Here is a 22,061-nt window from a genome sequence, read left to right on the forward strand (position 1 = left end):
ATTTAACCCAAATATTAATAGTGTCCTTTCTTAAATATTAAATCAATCGATGACTTAACTACTTTATATAAAAATATAGGAAGATTACGTAGATAAATGCAAAAATACATGTGGTAAAGTGAATATTTACATAAACTATAAGGGGGTTACATGAAAATTAAAATTTTATCACACGTACTTTTAGATTGCATTTGATATAAACACTATAATTGATTGTACATTTTGTTTATTTTTCACTTTACATAAAATCATAAGAGAGTTATGCGACTATTTTGAAACTTTAGGAGGATCATGTGATATTATGTGAAATCACTTGACGGTTATAAGTAATTTACATCAAAAATAATAAAGTACATAAATATAATAAACTTTTTTCATTTATTAAAAATTGTGTTGAACAATCAATACGGTTTAACTGAATTCGAATTGCACCTATATGAACAATCTATGGCGTCGTGCTATAAAAGAAAATCCAACCCAAAGGAAACGATCACGTCAGGCTAGCAATTTGAGGCTATGACTTCAGGCAACCTCAAAGCCAATAGAATACTTCCCTTTGAAGCACATAGATTGAATAAGATAAAATGCAAAATGTTGAATCATCTTTAAAGATTAAGGGATTTCTATTAATTAATGGAAGAATGTTATCAGTAGGGAGAAGTTTATCAAAATGGTTTTTTGACAATTTCACTTCGGCCACTCTCCTTATTTTGAATGTCAATGTAACAATGTCAGCCCTCGTACCTATACAATAAAAAGATGAAATGCTTAAAAGTATTTTCATTTCCAAATTGCCATTCGATGGCTTATACATAATTGATGTCACAAATTCAACTAAAAAATAACTTGAAAATGCATCAAACAGATGAAAGAAATTTGCAACAAAAAATCGGATAAAGGTTATAGCAAACAATAGAGAGAATTGATGTCCAATTCTTGATGCTTGAAATACGTAGGATCACAAGAAATTTGAAGTAACAAATTTAACTTTTAAAAGAAGCTTAAAATTTCAATACAGAAAAGGGAGGGGAAAAAAGTGCAATTAGCAATGATGTAGGATATTAACAAGGAAGATTATTTCTCTACTACAGTTCGCTGCTGCAAGACATTAGTGCATCCAGATATAATAAGTTGGATGACAGCTTTTACAGTAAAATGGCAGATTTACAATCTTAAACATGTAAAGTTTGTATATTCATACACCAACAGCATCACATCTATAGATACAATCCTATTCAACAGCGGCATTGCCAACGATATGTAAATCAGTCTGATCTTCATTGCCGGCTCTCTCCAATGACATTGTTGAAAACATTGTTGGATCAACAGATATTCTTGACTCTCAGGCTTCTGCAGGTATATTGATCACGATACAAATTGTCTAGGTTACATTACGGCAATGAAAGAGCTATAGTGCTAGTTATCGTCTTCGCGAAAAGTTGTCTCTTTCTCATCTTCTTTGCTAGGACCATAAGCCTTGCTGCAAATGAGGAAATAAATCATGTTAAGCACACTTAAGCCAGCAAGAACCCAATAGTAATAATCATAGTGACCCTTATTGATGTTGGTCTCAATCCAGCTTTCTTTTCCTCCCAGTTTTGAGAGTTTGTCAATGGCGTTCATAAGAAAACTTGCAACAAGATTTGCCGCAGACACCCCAAGTGAGAACAAAGTGGAAGATATACTTGACATGCTTCTTGGAAACTCGGAATAATAGAACTCATTCTGTGCAATTGCGCTTGCAGTTTCAGCAGCGCCGATCAGGAAATATTGGGGAAGAAGCCAAAGTACTGACATGTCCACCACTGCATCTAAATCATCTGAATATCCTTCTCTGATAGCCAGACTACGTCGCTTAGCCTCCACTGTTGCTGTCACTATCATGCATACAAAAGACAGGGCCATTCCAATTCCCATTCTTTTCCTTGTCGAGAGATGAACAGGTCTCCCCATAATTCTTGACGCAACAGGCAAGAATATCTGTTGATAAAGAGCTATCCATAGTACTGCACTGACAACGGTAAACATACCAAAAGAACCTGCTGGCATCTCAAAGTTTGGACCAAATTTTCGGTTCATGGACTTTGCTTGAAGTACAGAAAATGAGCCCTGGCTGACATTTATTGACATTATCATTCCTGTGGACCATAAGGGAATCACTTTGAGAATCGACTTCAGGTCCTCAACTTGATTTACTGTGCAAAGACTCCAGGGATCTGCTACTCTTCCATCTGTTGTCAAGTCTTTCTCAGGATCTATGATGATGCAAGCTTTATTTAAGAACCTGGAAGACAAATTATTGAAGCTTCCATAAGAGAAACATTGTTTAAATGACCTAATAGGAACTTCTCTCTTGAATGTTCAAACTCCAAATGACTTTAAAGAAAAACACTCAGACTCAAAAAATGCTTTTACAAATTGTTGAATTCGCCACCACATGAAAAATAAAATAGGATTAATTGCAAACCAATTATAGCTACCAAATACAGGCAACCTTGTATAATCAAAATAAGTTGCTAAGAACTTGAAATTATTCAGATATATAAATCAAGAAAGAAATACAGCCCCAGTCTGAGAGCGGAGCCAATCGTTTTGGATAAGAGAACATCAAGATCAAGGGGACACTACTGTGAGGATGAAAATACACTCACCTTAGTTTTTCACTTGGAAGACAGATTGATGGACCCCTGTGGTGATGGTACAGCATTTTTGAGCTCTCTGTTGGCAATTCTATATGCCGTTTCCTATAAGAGGCTACAGCCACTTGAAACATTTCAACAATTAAACTTGATTTAGCCTTCAACTTGACATATAAGTGCGAAGCCAGGGAGAATGACAGAGTTGACAACAACATGAGCATGACCGGAATGCCAAAACCAACTTGCCATCCCAAGTTTTCTTGTACGTAGACAATGCAAGGTAAAGCAATTAAAATAGAAATTGTGCATAACGCATAGTACCAGCTGAAATAACACTCCAGAGCCCATCCATTGTTCTGCCCACCTGCTCTTCTCAACTGATCAGCACCAAAAGCCAAGGATGAAGATCCAATTCCTCCACCTCCAATAGACAGGAGTCCAAAACAACAACACAAGAGAAAGAGTTGCAAACTTGTCGCTGAGCTACAATTGTTATTCGATTCATAACATGGAGGCGGCTTTGCTTGTGGAATCATAGTTGTTAGCCATAAAAGAGCCATTCCCTTCAATCAAAGCAGAAACTCATTTTCAGATGATTCCATTAAAATCAGAAATAATATAGTAAATTTGAAGAACCAAATCTGGTCAGTAGTGTAATTTTTTCCGGCAGCAGCACGACTACTTTCATGCACCAACAATTGAAGCCTTAAAGAAAGATGCAGAGGATTTAAAATTCTTTAAGTTATTGTAGTGTAATGCGCAACAAATTATCTTCTAAAAGTCAGGTTCCTTTTCAGTTTTCTTCACTGCACATGAAAGATCAATGGAGCAGGATTTGTAACTGAAACTAAAATATAAAGCTGTTGTATGTGTGAAGAAACTAATGGCCTGCATTTTGGGATGACATAATGCCATATATGATTGGAATCCTCTCGGACAAAAAAAAGGATGATTATGGAGTTCCAACCAAAAAGTTCAGAAAGAGCTAATGTAAAATGAGAGTGCTAGAAGCAGAATTAGACAAGAAAGTCTAAAACATGCCTTCTCTGCAATTTTGTATCACCAGTTTCCTATGTGAACATGTTGGTTCATAATTCAAATGATCAATTATGTTTCTAAGCACGGGGTCCGAACAGATAGAATTATGTCATTGCATAAAGATACAACGTGAGAAATGATGTATTTTTCCGAAGCATCTGACAGTAACCTGAATAGTATTTCCACCCCTTTCAACAAAACCACCAGCAGGAAAATGATTTGCGCCATTCTTAAGCAACAATGGTGTAATTTTAAAGTACACCCCAACTCCCCCTTCTCACGATCATTGGAATATTCTTGTACTTTTTAATTTTTTTGGGTGGCAAGTTTAGTATAAAAAAGCTACTGTATCCGTTGGACTCGCCAGTATTTGGTATTGAATTTCTCACGAGAGTATTCAAAATAAATGCCATGGACATGAGATTGATGTTTCTAACTCTTAACCCCAATTTTCTTATGAAACTTAGCCATATTCCCTCCGTTTGAATTAGCTGGTTTTGGGGTGTTTTTAAAAAATTTTACTATTGTAGTGTATATGAAAAATTTTTACTATAAAATTTTTTTAAAATATTTGATATATTATATGGATGAGATATTTTTTGAGTTATTATGTATTACTGTAGTATTGTATTTGAAAAAATGACCAATCCAAACGGATAGTTATTGGTTTTACTATTGTATTTATATTTTACTCAATTAATAGTTATTGGATCTTAAGGAAACAAAAAAGAACTAAAATGTGATGTTTATATAGGAGAAATAGCAATATAATAAAAAGTGGCACAGACAGTGGCACAGGGTGTGGGACAGAAGATCCGTTGCGCCTTTTCTCCCTCTTTAACTTTATGATCCTATGCAGAATTGAAATTTAGTGACACATGCTTAATTATCAAGGATGGCAACGGGGCGGGGTTGGGGCGGGGGACTGCCTACTGTCGCGCCCCATTTTTCGCGATGGAAAAGAAAAATAAAGTGTGAGGTTTATAAAAGATATGATTTTATTTTTAAACAAGTTAAAAGGGACCTAGAATGGGACTTAAAAAGAATGCGACAATTTGGGTCCAAAATTTAGTCTAAAAGGGTTTTTAAGAAAAAACAGGAGTCGCCACTTGGTATGGAGTTTTGGTGTACCAAGTCACCCAAAAAATAAAGTAAAACAAAATAAAACCCTTTTTGACAACTCCAGGTCTTTGAAAACAAGAGAAAATGGATTCGGGAGTCACGGTTGAAGAAAGGGAAGGCAAAGATTCGATTAACTCAAATCTAAGGCACCCTTTCAACCTAGTCTAAGCTAGTTGCGAGGTTTAGTCAAAATTTTCCTAATCTAACCCTTAATTTATCACATTTGGATGTTTTCTATATGAATGCAAATCTAAAAAATATCGCAAGGGACAACATGTTCATTCAAGGGTTTAATTGAACCAATCGCATTAATTGCGAAGGTCAAAATAGATCCTCGAAGGTGTCACAAGGATGCAAATGATGAAAAAGAAAAGAAATTAAATTATATACATATATATAAGTGATCAAAGAAAAAGGGAATGCAACATAAAGGGTACGGGAGGCAAAAAAATTCGTGACATAATTTTCTTATACAGGGATTAATGGGGTATTTAAACTAAAAAGTTATAATCACCCATTTCCATATTTGAAAAATAATTCTCCTAATATGCACAAACAAATGAGCTAACTTACTATACAATGTCCTAAATGAAATGCAATTCTAAATGACATGATTAACACATATAGAGGATAGGGGATAATATAATAGGAAATATCATGCAAATGGGAAAAGATCCTAAAAATGAAAATATGCGTGAAAATGTAATAAATAGCACACAAAGATGAATCTAGCGCAAGACAACCTAAAGGGTCTAGCGTTGGACTAGCCCATTTCTAATAGTCCTTACTAGCGTTGGACTAGCAAGTAAGCGAAGAGAGAAGCCACAACTAGCGTTGGACTAGTGTGGTGACGTCATGCATTAACAATTCACAGTGAAACAAATAAAACATAAATTAAAATAAATAAACACATAAGAGCACGTAGCACATAACACGTAAACATAATATCTAGATGCCAAAATCCTAAGAAAAGCGGATAAAACACATAACACATAAGCCACATAAACACGCAACCTATCTATTACATCGGGGAGCGCCTAACTACAATCTAGAAGGGAAAAATATAATAAAACAAATCTAATTATCCTATCTATTACATTTTTGAGGTATTTAAATGCCTCTTGAATCATTGTAAAAAATTAACTAAAACATATGTAAGAAAACTTGAATGAATATTTAAATCAAATAAATAAAGCATATAAAAATATAAACACATAGGAACACATAAGAGCACGTAATTGACATTGAAATAATAAAAATAGGGGTACCTCCCGTTTGAAGTGGTGACTAAATGGAGTCAAATTGTCCTATTTATACTCACAATGAACAAAAGGATCATGGCACCAATTTAATTGAAAAAGAAAATAATAATACAAGTACTAAATTCACACTAATATGTCAGACGTAAAGAGATTTAAGCAAATCTAAAAATTCCAAGTTAAGTATATTCTAAAGTAACATAATTAGCTATTAAAGAAAAGAAACAATCATAATAAAGAGAGTCAAAATTTGCCAAGGACTGAATTGCAAAAATTGAAAACTTTTGGGGGACAAAAATTATATTTTCCAAAGTTCAGGGGTCAAAATTAAATGAAAGATAAAATTCAGGGACCAAAATGAAATTAATTTAAGGGCCTAGGTGAAAGGAATTTAAAATGTTCTGGGCCACAATAAAACTACTCCAAAGATCAGGGGCTAAAGTGCAAAATTTGATTTCTGATTGGGGAGAAAAAGGCCATTGGGCCATTATTGATTTCTTTGGGCCGAAAACTACCTAAGCCCAACCGAAAATCCATAGAAACGAGCAGGCCAGCCCGTCATTTTATCACTCAAACCTGACCCAGAAATGCATGGGCTCCAGCCTCCTAGCCCATCCGAAACCCAAAAAAAAAAAATAAACCAAAGCCCATTTCCAAAACCCAACCAAAACTAACTCCTGGCCCAACCGAAGAAAAAACATTAGCCCAAACCGTTTTCTTTCTTTTCTTTTCTTTCTTTTTTTTTTCTTCTTCTTCTTTCTTTTCTTTCTTCCCCGTTCGTTCCGTCTCTTCTTCTTCCCAGGCGAGCTGAAGCTTCAGCTGGCGGCCATGGTGGTCGCCGGTGGCGCCGCCGCCGCCGACCGCCACCGCCGGTGACCTCTCCGGTCACCAAAAATCCTCAAAATACACCTCCCCACTCGATTTTTCGCGTAGACTCCATTTTCGGAGTTAGTTTTTACAAAAGACGATCTAAAAGTGGCCAAAATGTCAAAATACAGTCCAGTTTTTATTTTTTAAAACACCCAAATCTTTCACCAAAAATCATAAAAAATATATTACAATACTCCTTATAACCTCTACAATACAACTATGATTTTAACTAACCAGAAAACAATAACAAAAGACTACATTAAGGCAAAACAGTACCTAAAAATCTTTTTGGCATTTTTTCAAACAATTAATATGCATTCACAGACATCATTTCCTTTTCCTTCATCTAGTTCATGCCATTTCCAAATTTTCAGCAATGCAACAACAACAATACAAGGCAGCGAGCAGAAATGAAAGAAAACTAAACAATGAAGCATTGATTTAATGTGCTAGACAAAGACTAAAAAAAATACCTCAATGTAGGTGTGTGTGAGGTTGAGATGGAACCGAGAGGAGTTGGGGAAGATTTTTTTTGTTCTATTTGTTTCCTCCGCCCGAGTCCGAGAGAGGGAGAGTGAGGGGTCAGCTGCAAAATTCCGAGAGCTTCCCTTCCTCTTCTCTCGTGCGTTTCTTTTTTTTTTTCTGCCTCTGCCAAGTGAGCCCAGAGGGATTGGAGTGCTTTTTTTCTTTTTGTGGCTTGTCTTTTTGGTCTCCTGAAACTAGAGAGAGCCGAGGGATGTATTTTTTGGGGGAAGCAAGAGTGGAGAATTTTTTCTTTGTGGCCTCCCTGATTTTCCAGAGAGAGCCGAGTGAAGAAAATGGGTCGCCAAATTAGCTTTTTGTGCGTGTTTTCTCCTCTGCAAATGTTGAGTGTTGGCAGAGCCAAAAACTCATGGCCAAGAAGGAGTCAAATGGGTTTGGTTTCCTTCAAAATGATGGCTTCTGCGGATGAAAAGAAAGGTCCCTGGCAATTGAGTGTGGAATGGGTTAATAGTTGTTTTGGTAGAGAAAATGATTATGATGATTTTTTTTATTTTCTTTTTTGTTGTTTGTTTTTTTTTTGTTTGTTTTTCTCTTTCTTTTTTTTTTTTTTTTTTTTTTTTTTTAAAAGCAAACCTGCAAAAATGAGAAAAATGCACATTAAAATGCTAGAAAATAAATAATTCATTAAATAGAAAAATCTTGAGAAAATATTAAAAATTGACAAAAATTTGGTGTCTACAGCTTGCCCCTCTTTGTCTAGAGTTTCAAAGAAACTCAAGACAAAGACGTAGACACCAAATTGCTTACCTGTCTCTTCTAGCTGTACCTGAGCTAAAATAGACAAGCTAACACTTGGCTGAAATTATTGGACAAAATGATGCAATAACATTGCAGAAAATGTGACCGAACCCATGTAGAATTGCCTACGTATCCCACCATGGGAATCAGGTCAAACGTAGTTCGAATGCAAGTGAACCACAATGAAACAAGTGTATTGACAAACTGCGGTCTTTGCAAAGTCGAAAAAGTTTGAGCTCTCAGAACTTCTAAACAGGAAATACAAAATGAATGAGATAGCACAATTATCAATCAAAACAGTCAAGAAAAGTAACTTGTCATAATTAGAAAAAGATGCGCGGAGGGACGCGGTTACGCTCCAACAGAAAATTAAATTTGTCTTTTAGAAAAAGATGCGCGGAGGGACGCGATTACGCTCCAACAGAAAATTTAAATTGATTCTTCTGATCTGTCAAGAAGGGGAGATAGAAGGGTGCGCGGTGGACGCTGAGACTCACCAACAGGAATTTAAATTGATTCTTCTGATCTGTCAAGAAGGGGAGATAGAAGGGTGCGCGGTGGACGCTGAGACTCACCAACAGGAATTTAAATTGATGCGCGGAGGGACGCGATTACGCTCCAACAGGAAATTAAATTGTCAAGAAGGGGAGATAGAAGGGTGCGCGGTGGACGCTGAGACTCACCAACAGGAATTTAAATTGATGCGCGGAGGGACGCGATTACGCTCCAACAGGAATTTAAATTTGTCAAGAAGGGGAGATAGAAGGGTGCGCGGTGGACGCTGAGACTCACCAACAGGAATTTAAATTGATTCTTCTGATCTGTCAAGAAGGGGAGATAGAAGGGTGCGCGGTGGACGCTGAGACTCACCAACAGGAATTTAAATTGATGCGCGGAGGGACGCGATTACGCTCCAACAGGAAATTAAATTGTCAAGAAGGGGAGATAGAAGGGTGCGCGGTGGACGCTGAGACTCACCAACAGGAATTTAAATTGATGCGCGGAGGGACGCGATTACGCTCCAACAGGAATTTAAATTGATTCTTCTGATCTGTCAAGAAGGGGAGATAGAGGGTGCGCGGTGGACGCTGAGACTCACAACAGGAATTTAAATTGATGCGCGGAGGGACGCGATTACGCTCAACAGAAATTAAATTGTCAAGAAGGGGAGATAGAAGGGTGCGCGGTGGACGCTGAGACTCACCAACAGGAATTTAAATTAGATGCGCGGAGGGACGCGATTACGCTCCAACAGGAAATTAAATTGTCAAGAAGGGGAGATAGAAGGGTGCGCGGTGGACGCTGAGACTCACCAACTGCGCGGAGGGACGCGATTACGCTCCAACAGGAAATTAAATTTGTCAAGAAGGGGGATAGAAGGGTGCGCGGTGGACGCTGAGCAAGAGGAATTACGCTGAGAAGGAGGGACGCGGATTAAGCTCCAACAGGATTTAATTTGTCAAGAAGGGGAGATAGAAGGGTGCGCGGTGGACGCTGAGACTCACCACAGGAAATTAAATTGATCTTCTGACTTTTTTGATTTTTTTTAATTGATTTTTTTTGTTTTTAATTTTTTTTTTTGAATTTTTGAATTTTTCTTTTTGAAATAACAGATTGGTGGGATAGACCCGGGTCCAATGAAATACTGAAAGAAATGAAAACGTAAGTCCAATACTATCAAACTGAAAGATTAAAATGCATGTTGCTCAAGTTGGTGGATTTGCAATCTTTTTTAGAAGGAATGAAAGAAACACACTTTTTCTTTTTTCTTTTTTTTTTGAGAAAAATCAAAAGTGACGAATTTTAAAACTTGAAGAATACCAATAACAACTCTCCCCTCAAGAGATCTGAGAGGTACATACATATGTCACTATCTTCTCGACTTTAAAAAACTCTCTTTTTTTTTTCACAAAGCCGATTTAGAATGTATTACCAAAATTGGAGCTCACTTCTTTTGATATTTGCCCCAGTGTAAATCATGTTTAACGAAGGCCACATTTTTCATGCTTTTGAAAAAGCAAAAAAAAAAAAGTGATCATATGATACCAATACCATGTGATTCCTTGTGCTCCTTTTGGCCTTGAGAACCATGCAAGCATGATCTTTTGATGTCAAAATTGCTCTTCAAGAGTTGTGCTGCAACTTGTTTTGAATCTTCTCAATTTTCAAGCATCAGTCAGCCATACCTCACTTTGTACCACAAATCAACTTTTCTAATGACCAGATTTGAATGAATGGCCAGTATCTCAAGTATCAGCAACCCACTTTTCGTTCATGATTCTCTTGTGCTCCAAAATCTCACCTTGATGACCTTAACCTTTCGGATTTTCACAAAGGTCACACCTTTTTATTTTATTTTGTTTTCATTTTCTTCTTCTTCTTCTTTTTTTCTTTTTCATCCTTCTCTTTTTTCTTTTTTTTTTCTTTTCAATCCCTTTTTTCTCTCTTTTTTTTCATTCTTTTGAAGACACCCTTTCAGGTTTTCGACATTTATCAACTCAGAAATGTATTTAAAGAAGGGATGGCATCAGCGCGACAACCCTTCCCATGTAAAAATGGTGAAGGTGTATTGACATCAATTGCCATTTGATTAAGTGATTTTTATTAGAAATACCACTAAGGCGGAGGTCGGGAATTTATGATTTTGATGATGGGGTCATGTGGGGTGTAGAAAAAGTGTTAAGGTTTCAAAGCAAAATCTTCAAAGAGGTTTCAAAAACCCTAAGACCGCATTCTATCAATATTTGCCCCAGTATGGGGGTATTAAAACTGAAAAAATTGCGCCAGTTTGGCTTTTGACTTCTTTTTTTTTATGACAAATAGGAGATAAAAATTGCCCCAGTATGGGGTTTGCAATCTTTAGGAGGGCTATCAAATGAAAGGTTAAATTATTCTGGAGGTTCAATGGGGAAAACTAGGGATAAGATGTTCAAAGAGAAAAGAAGAAGGCTCGCCTTTGATCCGCCATAGATGGTATTTCAAAAAGAAAAATCACATAATCAGATAAAGAATTTATTACACATGTCTGAATTGATTGGCAGAGGAAAGACCTGTCCATCCAGTTCTGTAAGAATGGACGTTCCTCCGGATAGCACTCTTTGAACAATAAATGGCCCTTGCCAAGTTGGAGCAAATTTTTCTTTAACCTCCTCTTGAATCGGAAGAATTTACTTCAAAACCTTATCCCTCACTTCAAATAAGCGAGATTTGTCTTTCTTGTCATAACTAACGAACCATCCTTTGATGATAGCATTGTCCATGACAAACATTCAACTTCTTTTTCATCAATCAGAGACAGCAACTCATTGTGCTCCTTAATCCATTTGATTTCTTCTGCCTGAGTCTTTGTCAAAATGTGCAAGGACGGGATCTCGGTTTTGGCATGTATTACCACTTCCATTTCAGCATAAGAGGACAAGGTGTTGCCCCAACTTAGAAATGTAATCTCCAATGAAATGCTCCCAGAGTTCAATTGCAAAATTTGCAAAATCGAAGGAAAAACTCTTTTTCTTTTTTTCTTTTTCTTTTTTTTTCAATCCCTTTTTTTTTTTTCATTCTCTCTTTTTTTTTTTTTTTTTCTTTATTCTTTTCTACTTTTTTTTTCACTTTTCATTCCCTCTTTTTCTTTTCTTTTCTCTTTTTTTTTTTCAAGTTGGCTGCTAAAGTATGTACTCCTTTTGAGCAAATAGCCGATCCTCTACTTTGCAATGTAGCATTATTGCTCCATTTTTATTCGTGACTAATCTCCAAATTTGCAAGTTGAATTGCACTTTTTCCTCGATCTCAACCATAAACACCTGCATAAGGAGAATTTTTCAAAGCACTTGAATTTTTCAATTTTCAAAATTTTTTTTTTTGTTTTTTTTTGAGTAATGATATAACAATTAACATTCATGCAAAGTGTTGACTTATCAAGATTTGAGAAATATACTTGACCTTGGACATACCCTACAAATGTATTAAAAATTTTACCTCAATTTGAACCTATTTGACAAAATCTCACAGATATATTACAAAAAATTTTGCCCCAATTTGGGTCTATTCTAAAATTTTATTCGAGTGATTCTCCATTTATTCGGACAAAACAAGAAAACTGTGTCTTCCAAAATTTAAAAAACTAACATGCAATGTGAGTTGATGTATAATAGAAAAAATGCATTTTTCCACAAAAAACTTTAAATGCCATGTAGAAAGCTCCATGATAAATCTCTCAAAACAAAACCAAATTACAAAAGATCTCTTCCTCTTTTTGGGATCGATATCGAGGGAAAAGGGTCCTCTTCTCGTTGGCTCATCTTTTAGGACCAATCAAATGGGTATTACTCATGATTTTGAGGTGACTCAGGGAGATGGTATGTCAGGATCTGTCTTTTTTTTTTTTTGTGCCCAAATTGTATCCAACACATTCAGTATCACATCTTGGTGAAAGCAAATAGCTTATCACCCTTATTTCTTAAGAAAATTCAGTTAACATATAAGCTCTATGGGCTTGTAATGTATGGGTAGAAACGATAGTTAAACATATGGAAACAAGTTATGGCCTAATGATCATGAGTAATTGGTAAATTCCTTAAAGGCGAAATCTTCACTTCAAATTGTCATGAAAGATAAGTCAGCAATGGACTTTATGAGCTTGTAATGTGGCTTAACAATGATAGCTAAAAAAAATAGAATTTTCAAGGACAACGCACTTAAGATCGCCTTCTTTCACAAAAATTGCCCCAGTTTTGGATTTAAAATCCGGGACCCCCTTTTGACTCCCTTTTTCTTATCAATCCTCTTTTTTCTTCAACAATCACTAAGGGGAATGCAGCATTGGATGTCTTCGTATTTTCTTTCTTTTCTTCTTTTTTTTTTCTTTCATCATTTTTCATTTTTTCATTTTTTCTTTTTCTCTTTTTTTTCTCTTTTTTTTTTTTTTTACCAATACTGATATCCCAATGTCAATGATAAAATTGAAAACTCCCTAATTTGGAGTATAGATGGCCCCTGTTTCTTTTTGATATTGAAGACCAAAATATCAATGGTAGAGTCAAATTCCCCCAACTTGTAATTTTTCTCTTGCAAAAAATTTTGAGCATTTTTGCCATTTTTTTTTCAATTCTCAAATCTCCTTCCCCAGTGTGGGGGTGCAATCATAAGTGCTTTTGAAACGAACCACCAATTTAGGTTCAAATGAGGATGCAAAGGATAAGAGTGTTTAGATGATAGAAACGATGGCCAAAGCATCATTCTTATTTCTCATGACAACTAAAGTAAAGAATAACCCGTTGGAAAAACCCATTTCCATTTGACATTCGAAAATTTTTCCGTGGAGGGTCATGATCATTGAGGCTTTTATTTGAAACGAAACTCTAGTTTTTGAAGTCTGAAATGGGGAAATAAATGATAAAATCTGTATAGATAGAGAGACGAAAGCCTAAAGTATCATTCCAAATTTTCAAAACAAAATAAGAAGTAATGTGCATTTTTACTTTCACTTAGATGTGAATTGAATCTGGTTAGACACACCGGACATTTTCACGGAAAAAATTATCTCACTTTGAAACTAGTCAGCCAATGCGACTGATCTTGGAGGTTCAATAAAAGTGGACAAAAAAATGAAAATGAAAAGTGTTGGGGTTGATCTTTTATGACAAGCTATCAAATTTGAATGACCCCTTTTATTTCCGACTATTCTCATTGAATAGTTTAGACCACAAATCTAGTGTATGCAAAGAATTTTGAGAATTGGACATACATTCATGAATTTCGAACAAGAGGTCAAAAAATTTCAATTTAACCTTATTTCTTAGGATTCATCATGAAATCTCCCAATGAACAAATAAAGAATGAGTATATACAAAACAATAGTTGTCTAGATAAAACTTTATTATTCAAATGTTTGAAAATTTCTCAAATGTGATACATGTGAGAAAAATAAAAATCTCTAAAGAATACACTTTCAAATATATACACACTTTCTCTTTCTATCTTTTGAGACAAAATGGATTAGGAACAATGAATCAAGAGATTTTTGAGATGCTTTACACTAGCATTTTCAAATGGATTTTTCATTCTTTTTTTTTTTCATTTTTTTTTCACATTGTAGGATCTGCCCAAGAATCAAGTAACATTTGTAATTTTTCAAAATTTATTAGATCCAAAAATATTATCAGATATAGGAAAAATATTTTTTTACCTTGTTAAAACAACTTTTATAAATGCAGGGGAGGGGGAAAAAATAAAAGCAAAATACCCAGAGTTAGTAAGCAAAACTGCAAAATCGGTATGCATGTCCTATGGGGGAACCCTTTTATGCCAAGGGTTGGCCTAGTATGAAAAATGCAATCCTCTGGGATAGGCACCATACAATACCTGATGGATCCGATCGACTTATTGAGATTCAATGAAAAGACAATTTTGAAAAGACTGGATAATTGGAGTGACAAGAGACAATTTGTCCTAACAAAATGAGGACAAAGTCCGAATGAATTGACTGCTTTGATTGACACATAAAATGATATCAAAATCAATTTAGTGTATAAAACTTACTTTTGAAAGGATTGAAATGTCTCGACTAATTTCTTCGGTGAACTATAGATCGAAACTTTAAAAGAGAATAAATAGGTTTAATGAATCGAATGAAATTGATGGTTAGTTCAAAAATTGACTGGATTATCCTGAAAGTGAATAAAACTGATCCAATGGATTGGATGAAATTGAAAATTTATTCAAAAATAAAAAATAAATAAATAAAATTGATTAAAAGAATAATGAATTGAATGAAATTGATGATTAACTCAAAATTGATTGTATTGTCCTAGAAATGTATAAATTGATCATATGGATTGGATAGAATTGACAGTTTATTCAAAAATCGACTGGATCACTGACCAAATGAACAGAATGAAATTGATGATTTATCTAAAATGAAATTGAATGAAAATGAAATTAAAAATGAGCAAAATTGTAAGGATCGAATGATCTATGAAAAAATCGATTCAATCATCTTAGATGTAAAAAATGGAATGAATGAAATTGATGATTTATCAAAATCGATGGAATTGTCTGCCCATTGGTAGTTTCAAAAAATTCATTGTGATTCATTAGTCTATGAGCATTCTAAAATCAAGATTTGGCCTCAATTATATTTATCGTCTCAACAATGTGAAATTTTGTGAATTTTTTCAATTTAATGTCCTTTACGCAAGGGATTTTTACCAATTCTGATAAAATGGCCAAAAAGTGATTATTAAAGGCTCATATTCTAATGCGTAAAAACTGTTCCATCATTCTCAATGCCGTCACACGAAAGGGATCGAATCCTACCTTACCTTGTGCACTACCACTTTGGATGGTACAAAAAATATAAACGTGCAAGTCTCATTGGATTATATATCCGAGACAAAAGGTGGCTTATTCCTAACGCGGGATCCCCTATGCGGCATTCCCTCTAAAGTTGATGTATGATGCCAGTTTATTAAAGCGGTTAAATATGCAATGAAATACTTGACATATGATCTAAAAGTGCCCCATTTAAATGCCGGGGTAAGCCTAGAATGACATGCATAGTATTAATGCGATAAACTAAAATTTAAACGTGCTATTTACAAAGGGTGGTCTGCCTTAACGAATACCACGTCAGGACTCTTATTTCTAAGGTTTGTGAATGCAGTGGAGACAAAAACTAAGAAAAGTTAGTTCAATCAGATAAATTCACATAACACATTGTAGCAAAATAATACACAGAGATAAAACAATAAAAAGAAAAAGAGGGATTGGATCCCTCCCCTCGTGAATAGTGTCCCTAATAGGGTAAGGCAGACTCTACCCTATGTAAACTATCATGGATGCATGAGATATTGGCTTACTAATGCATCTAGACTCAATAGGTTTTAAGTCCCCGAGCCTTCAGACTTGGAAACCAAAGGTCATCAACCCCAAGGTTCTTTGTCGGTGGCTCGAGCGATTCCCTAGACATTGCTACGCGCACGTCGTGCCATGGCCACATGTCCAAGTGAATCTATCAAAAATCCTCAATCTTCAACTAAAAGCTAAAGGCTATCAACCCAAAGCTTGAAATGGAAGATTGAGTGACCCCTCGGATCATGCTACGCACACGTCGTGTCGCGATCACACGTCCAAGTGGGTCGCCTAATCCTAACAGGGAAGAGTGGCGTGACAAGCCACTAAAAGAAAAATAAATAAGGGATTAAAAAAAAACGTATGCACGTATGCCAGTGCTCGGTTTGGAGGGGAGGGATCGAGAACCAATGCGAGGCTCTAGGGTAATATTCCCCACCCCCAAATGCAAAGCGCGATACATATAAGTAAATAAACAAAAATAAATAAATAAATCATTCATCACATATACGAGGAACGATAAACGAATACGAGGGTGAAATGCAAAATATCCTAAAAGAGAAAAATGCAACCTAAAACATCCAAATATGATAAATATAAGGGTTAAAAAGAGAAAAAGACGACTAAACCAAGTGCTTGGACTCTCTTAGGTCCCCAGTGGAGTCGCCAAGTTGTCGCGCCCCATTTTTCGCGATGGAAAAGAAAAATAAGTTTTATAAAAAGATGTGATTTAATAATAAATGAAAAAGGACCTAGAATGGGACTTAAAAGAATGCGACAATTTGGGTCCAAAATTTAGTCTAAAAGGGTTTTTAAGAAAAAATAGGAGTCGCCACTTGGTATGGAGTTTTGGTGTACCAAGTCACCCAAAAAAAATAAAGTAAAACAAAATGAAACCCTTTTTGACAACTCCAGGTCTTTGAAAACAAGAGAAAATGGATTCGGGAGTCACGGTTGAAGAAAGGGAAGGCAAAGATTCGATTAACTCAAATCTAAGGCACCCTTTCAACCTAGTCTAAGCTAGTTGCGAGGTTTAGTCAAAATTTTCCTAATCTAACCCTTAATTTATCACATTTGGATGTTTTCTATATGAATGCAAATCTAAAAAATATCGTAAGGGACAACATGTTCATTCAAGGGTTTAATTGAACCAATCGCATTAATTGCGAAGGTCAAAATAAATCCTCGAAGGTGTCACAAGGATGCAAATGATGAAAAAGAAAAGAAAATAAAAGAAAAGAAATTAAATTATATACATATATATAAGTGATCAAAGAAAAAGGGAATGCAACATAAAGGGTACGGGAGGCAAAAAAAATTCGTGACATAATTTTCTTATACATGGATTAATAGGGTATTTAAACTAGAAAGTTATAATCACCCATTTCCCATGTTTGAAAAATAATTATCCTAACATGAACAAGCAAATGAACTAGCTTAAATGGGATGCAATTCTAAATGACATGATTAGCACCTATAGCGGGTAGGGGATAATATAATAGGGAATATCATGCAAATGAGAAAAGATCCTAAAAATAAAAATATACATGAAAATGTAGTGAATAGCACACAAAGATGAATCTAGCGCAAGATAACCTAAAGGGTCTAGCGTTGGACTAGCCCATTTCTAAAAATCCTTACTAGCGTTGGACTAGCAAGTAAGCGGAGGGAGAAACCACAACTAACGTTGGACTAGTGTGGTGACGTCATGCATCAACAATTCATAGTGAAACAAATAAAACATAAATTAAAACAAATAAACACATAAGAGCACGTAACACATAACACGTAAACATAATATCTAGATGCCAAAATCCTAAGAAAAACGGATAAAACACATAACACATAAGCCACATAAACACGCAATTTATCTATTACATCGGGGAGCGCCTAGCTACAATCTAGGAGGGAAAAATATAATAAAACAAATTTAATTATCCTATCTATTACATTTTTTTGAGGTATTTAAATGCCTCTTGAATCATTGTAAAAAATTAACTAAAACATATGTAAGAAAACTTGAATGAATATTTAAATCAAATAAATAAAGCATATAAAAATATAAACACATAGGAACACATAAGAGCACATAAGAGCACGTAATTGACATTGAAATAATAAAAATAGGGGTACCTCCCGTTTGAAGTGGTGACTAAATGGAGTCAAATTGTCCTATTTATACTCACAATGAACAAAAGGATCATGGCACCAATTTAATTGAAAAAGAAAATAATAATACAAGTACTAAATTCACACTAATATGTCAGACGTAAAGAGATTTAAGCAAATCTAAAAATTCCAAGTTAAGTATATTCTAAAGTAACATAATTAGCTATTAAAGAAAAGAAACAATCATAATAAAGAGAGTCAAAATTTGCCAAGGACTGAATTGCAAAAATTGAAAACTTTTGGGGGACAAAAATTATATTTTCCAAAGTTCAGGGGTCAAAATTAAATGAAAGATAAAATTCAGGGACCAAAATGAAATTAATTTAAGGGCCTAGGTGAAAGGAATTTAAAATGTTCTGGGCCACAATAAAACTACTCCAAAGATCAGGGGCTAAAGTGCAAAATTTGATTTCTGATTGGGGAGAAAAAGGCCATTGGGCCATTATTGATTTCTTTGGGCCGAAAACTACCTAAGCCCAACCGAAAATCCATAGAAACGAGCAGGCCAGCCCGTCATTTTATCACTCAAACCTGACCCAGAAATGCATGGGCTCCAGCCTCCTAGCCCATCCGAAACCCAAAAAAAAAAAATAAACCAAAGCCCATTTCCAAAACCCAACCAAAACTAACTCCTGGCCCAACCGAAGAAAAAACATTAGCCCAAACCGTTTTCTTTCTTTTCTTTTCTTTCTTTTTTTTTTCTTCTTCTTCTTTCTTTTCTTTCTTCCCCGTTCGTTCCGTCTCTTCTTCTTCCCAGGCGAGCTGAAGCTTCAGCTGGCGGCCATGGTGGTCGCCGGTGGCGCCGCCGCCGCCGACCGCCACCGCCGGTGACCTCTCCGGTCACCAAAAATCCTCAAAATACACCTCCCCACTCGATTTTTCGCGTAGACTCCATTTTCGGAGTTAGTTTTTACAAAAGACGATCTAAAAGTGGCCAAAATGTCAAAATACAGTCCAGTTTTTATTTTTTAAAACACCCAAATCTTTCACCAAAAATCATAAAAAATATATTACAATACTCCTTATAACCTCTACAATACAACTATGATTTTAACTAACCAGAAAACAATAACAAAAGACTACATTAAGGCAAAACAGTACCTAAAAATCTTTTTGGCATTTTTTCAAACAATTAATATGCATTCACAGACATCATTTCCTTTTCCTTCATCTAGTTCATGCCATTTCCAAATTTTCAGCAATGCAACAACAACAATACAAGGCAGCGAGCAGAAATGAAAGAAAACTAAACAATGAAGCATTGATTTAATGTGCTAGACAAAGACTAAAAAAAATACCTCAATGTAGGTGTGTGTGAGGTTGAGATGGAACCGAGAGGAGTTGGGGAAGATTTTTTTTGTTCTATTTGTTTCCTCCGCCCGAGTCCGAGAGAGGGAGAGTGAGGGGTCAGCTGCAAAATTCCGAGAGCTTCCCTTCCTCTTCTCTCGTGCGTTTCTTTTTTTTTTTCTGCCTCTGCCAAGTGAGCCCAGAGGGATTGGAGTGCTTTTTTTCTTTTTGTGGCTTGTCTTTTTGGTCTCCTGAAACTAGAGAGAGCCGAGGGATGTATTTTTTGGGGGAAGCAAGAGTGGAGAATTTTTTCTTTGTGGCCTCCCTGATTTTCCAGAGAGAGCCGAGTGAAGAAAATGGGTCGCCAAATTAGCTTTTTGTGCGTGTTTTCTCCTCTGCAAATGTTGAGTGTTGGCAGAGCCAAAAACTCATGGCCAAGAAGGAGTCAAATGGGTTTGGTTTCCTTCAAAATGATGGCTTCTGCGGATGAAAAGAAAGGTCCCTGGCAATTGAGTGTGGAATGGGTTAATAGTTGTTTTGGTAGAGAAAATGATTATGATGATTTTTTTTATTTTCTTTTTTGTTGTTTGTTTTTTTTTTGTTTGTTTTTCTCTTTCTTTTTTTTTTTTTTTTTTTTTAAAAGCAAACCTGCAAAAATGAGAAAAATGCACATTAAAATGCTAGAAAATAAATAATTCATTAAATAGAAAAATCTTGAGAAAATATTAAAAATTGACAAAAATTTGGTGTCTACACCTACAAATTCCACCCACCCCCGCCCCGTCCCCCATCCCCCGCTCCCCCCGCCCCACCCCGCGGGTGCTCCCGCGGGACTAATAAAAATTTGTTATATAATTTTATTATAGTTAAATTTTATCAAATAATCAAGTACTAAAATATCAACATATCACCAAATTATTATTCATTGTAATTTCACAATTGAAACTTATAAAAATAATCAAACAAAAGTTATTTGAATACAATCCAATATGATGAAATAAATACAACTAAAGTAGTCAAGTTCACTTTTGGCACAATCACTAATTCATTATTGTGCTTGTGCTTTTTTTTTGAGAAAAAAATGTTATTGTATTAAGTGTAATTAGGAATTTAGTATAAATGTATTAGTAAATTTAGTATAACCAATTAATAATTTGTATTAGTACACATATATAATTATTAGTATAATTGATAATATCAATTATATTACATGTACTAATATACATTATATAATACATTAACTAATAATATCATTGTCATGAGTTTGTAACTAATTAAATTATCTATTATATATATAATTATATACATATATATTTTATATATTTATTTTTTTTAAAGCGGGTGGCGGGGCGGGGGTACACTCCCCCGCCCCATTAGCCCCCGACGGGCCACCCGCCCCCATTGCCATTCTTATTAATTATACCTCAATTTCAGCAATCTGCAGGATAGTTGCTTAGCTTCTAGATTATAATCTAGATTCCAAAATAAAAAATACTCACAACTAAACAAAGCATTTTTATATGTTCTTCGCTCCTTCCTGGCAGCCAGATTGTAAATCAAAAAAAAAAAAAAAAAAAGCCAGGGATACTTTATAAAATTAGTTCATTTTCACAGTACAATCTGAAGTAGACAATGACATGACGGATGAAAATGCAAGAAATAGGAACAGACTGCTTCTTGTGCTATGAAAAATTAAACATAATCAAAATAAATATTAACTACTGAAAACACTGAAGTGTGTAAATGGGATTTTACCAGAAGACTAATAACACAACCAAATAAGATCATCCGAAATCGACCCAGAAATGAATCTGCAACTATAGCACCAAGAAGGGGCATGAGATGTGTTGCTGCTGACCAAAGAAAGAGTATGTTGGACCCAGTAGCCATGTTCAAATGATACTCTCTTGTCAAGTACAGAATCATGTTAGGCTGTAGCCCATAGCTTGCCACCTGCGCAAGAGACTCATTTGCTGCCCCAGAAAAAAACCATTAAAACACAGAACGGTCAATTCTTAACAGAAAATTTCACTAAAACAATTCCTCAATAAACTTCAGTTAAACACACGTAGAATGAGAATCAGAAATAGCCAGTTTAATAAGGGTCGTTTGTTTCTTGTTTTCAATCAAGAAAGAAAAAAGAGTTACCTAAAATGAATGGCATGGTTCTGAAGCCACCCTTTCCTGAAAAACCGTCATGATCATCATTAAGTAAAGGCTTTGTAATCAGACTTTCTCGCTCAGCATCAGCAGAATTCTCCATCATGTATGTAGGGACTTCTGCTTCTTCTTCTTCTACTGCAATAATATGTATCAAAGTATTTTGATATTGATTCTCGTCCAACAACCATACTGAGCACTGAAACTGTGAAACAATTATTACTATTTTATATGACTAATTCTATACTAAGCGACAGTTAAGTGACAGACACAAATATTTTATCTTCTTCTACTAGACTTTGCAGCTGCCGGTGCTGGTAGTCCATAACATTAGACAGAAGAGACAAGTGACTGGACTTGCGTCAAAACCTCAGGTAATTTGATATTTTTG

General features: G+C 35.3%; 1 protein-coding gene across 1 annotated transcript; it reads right to left on the reverse strand.

Annotated features, from left to right (window-relative positions):
• Nucleotides 1–1,024: 1,024 nt before the first annotated feature.
• On the reverse strand, nt 1,025–21,991 carry LOC113781220 (protein NRT1/ PTR FAMILY 1.2-like). The gene is made up of 4 exons (XM_027327117.1): nt 21,659–21,991; nt 21,266–21,483; nt 2,652–3,202; nt 1,025–2,284 (listed from the first exon to the last, which is right to left on the reverse strand). The coding sequence occupies exons 1-4, from the start codon at nt 21,774–21,776 to the stop codon at nt 1,417–1,419; spliced, it is 1,755 nt and encodes a 584-aa protein (XP_027182918.1). The 5' UTR covers nt 21,777–21,991; the 3' UTR covers nt 1,025–1,416.
• Between the last annotated feature and the right edge of the window lie 70 nt (nt 21,992–22,061).

This window comes from Coffea eugenioides, chromosome 8, assembly GCF_003713205.1.
Source record: "Coffea eugenioides isolate CCC68of chromosome 8, Ceug_1.0, whole genome shotgun sequence".
Classification (NCBI taxonomy): domain Eukaryota; kingdom Viridiplantae; phylum Streptophyta; class Magnoliopsida; order Gentianales; family Rubiaceae; genus Coffea; species Coffea eugenioides.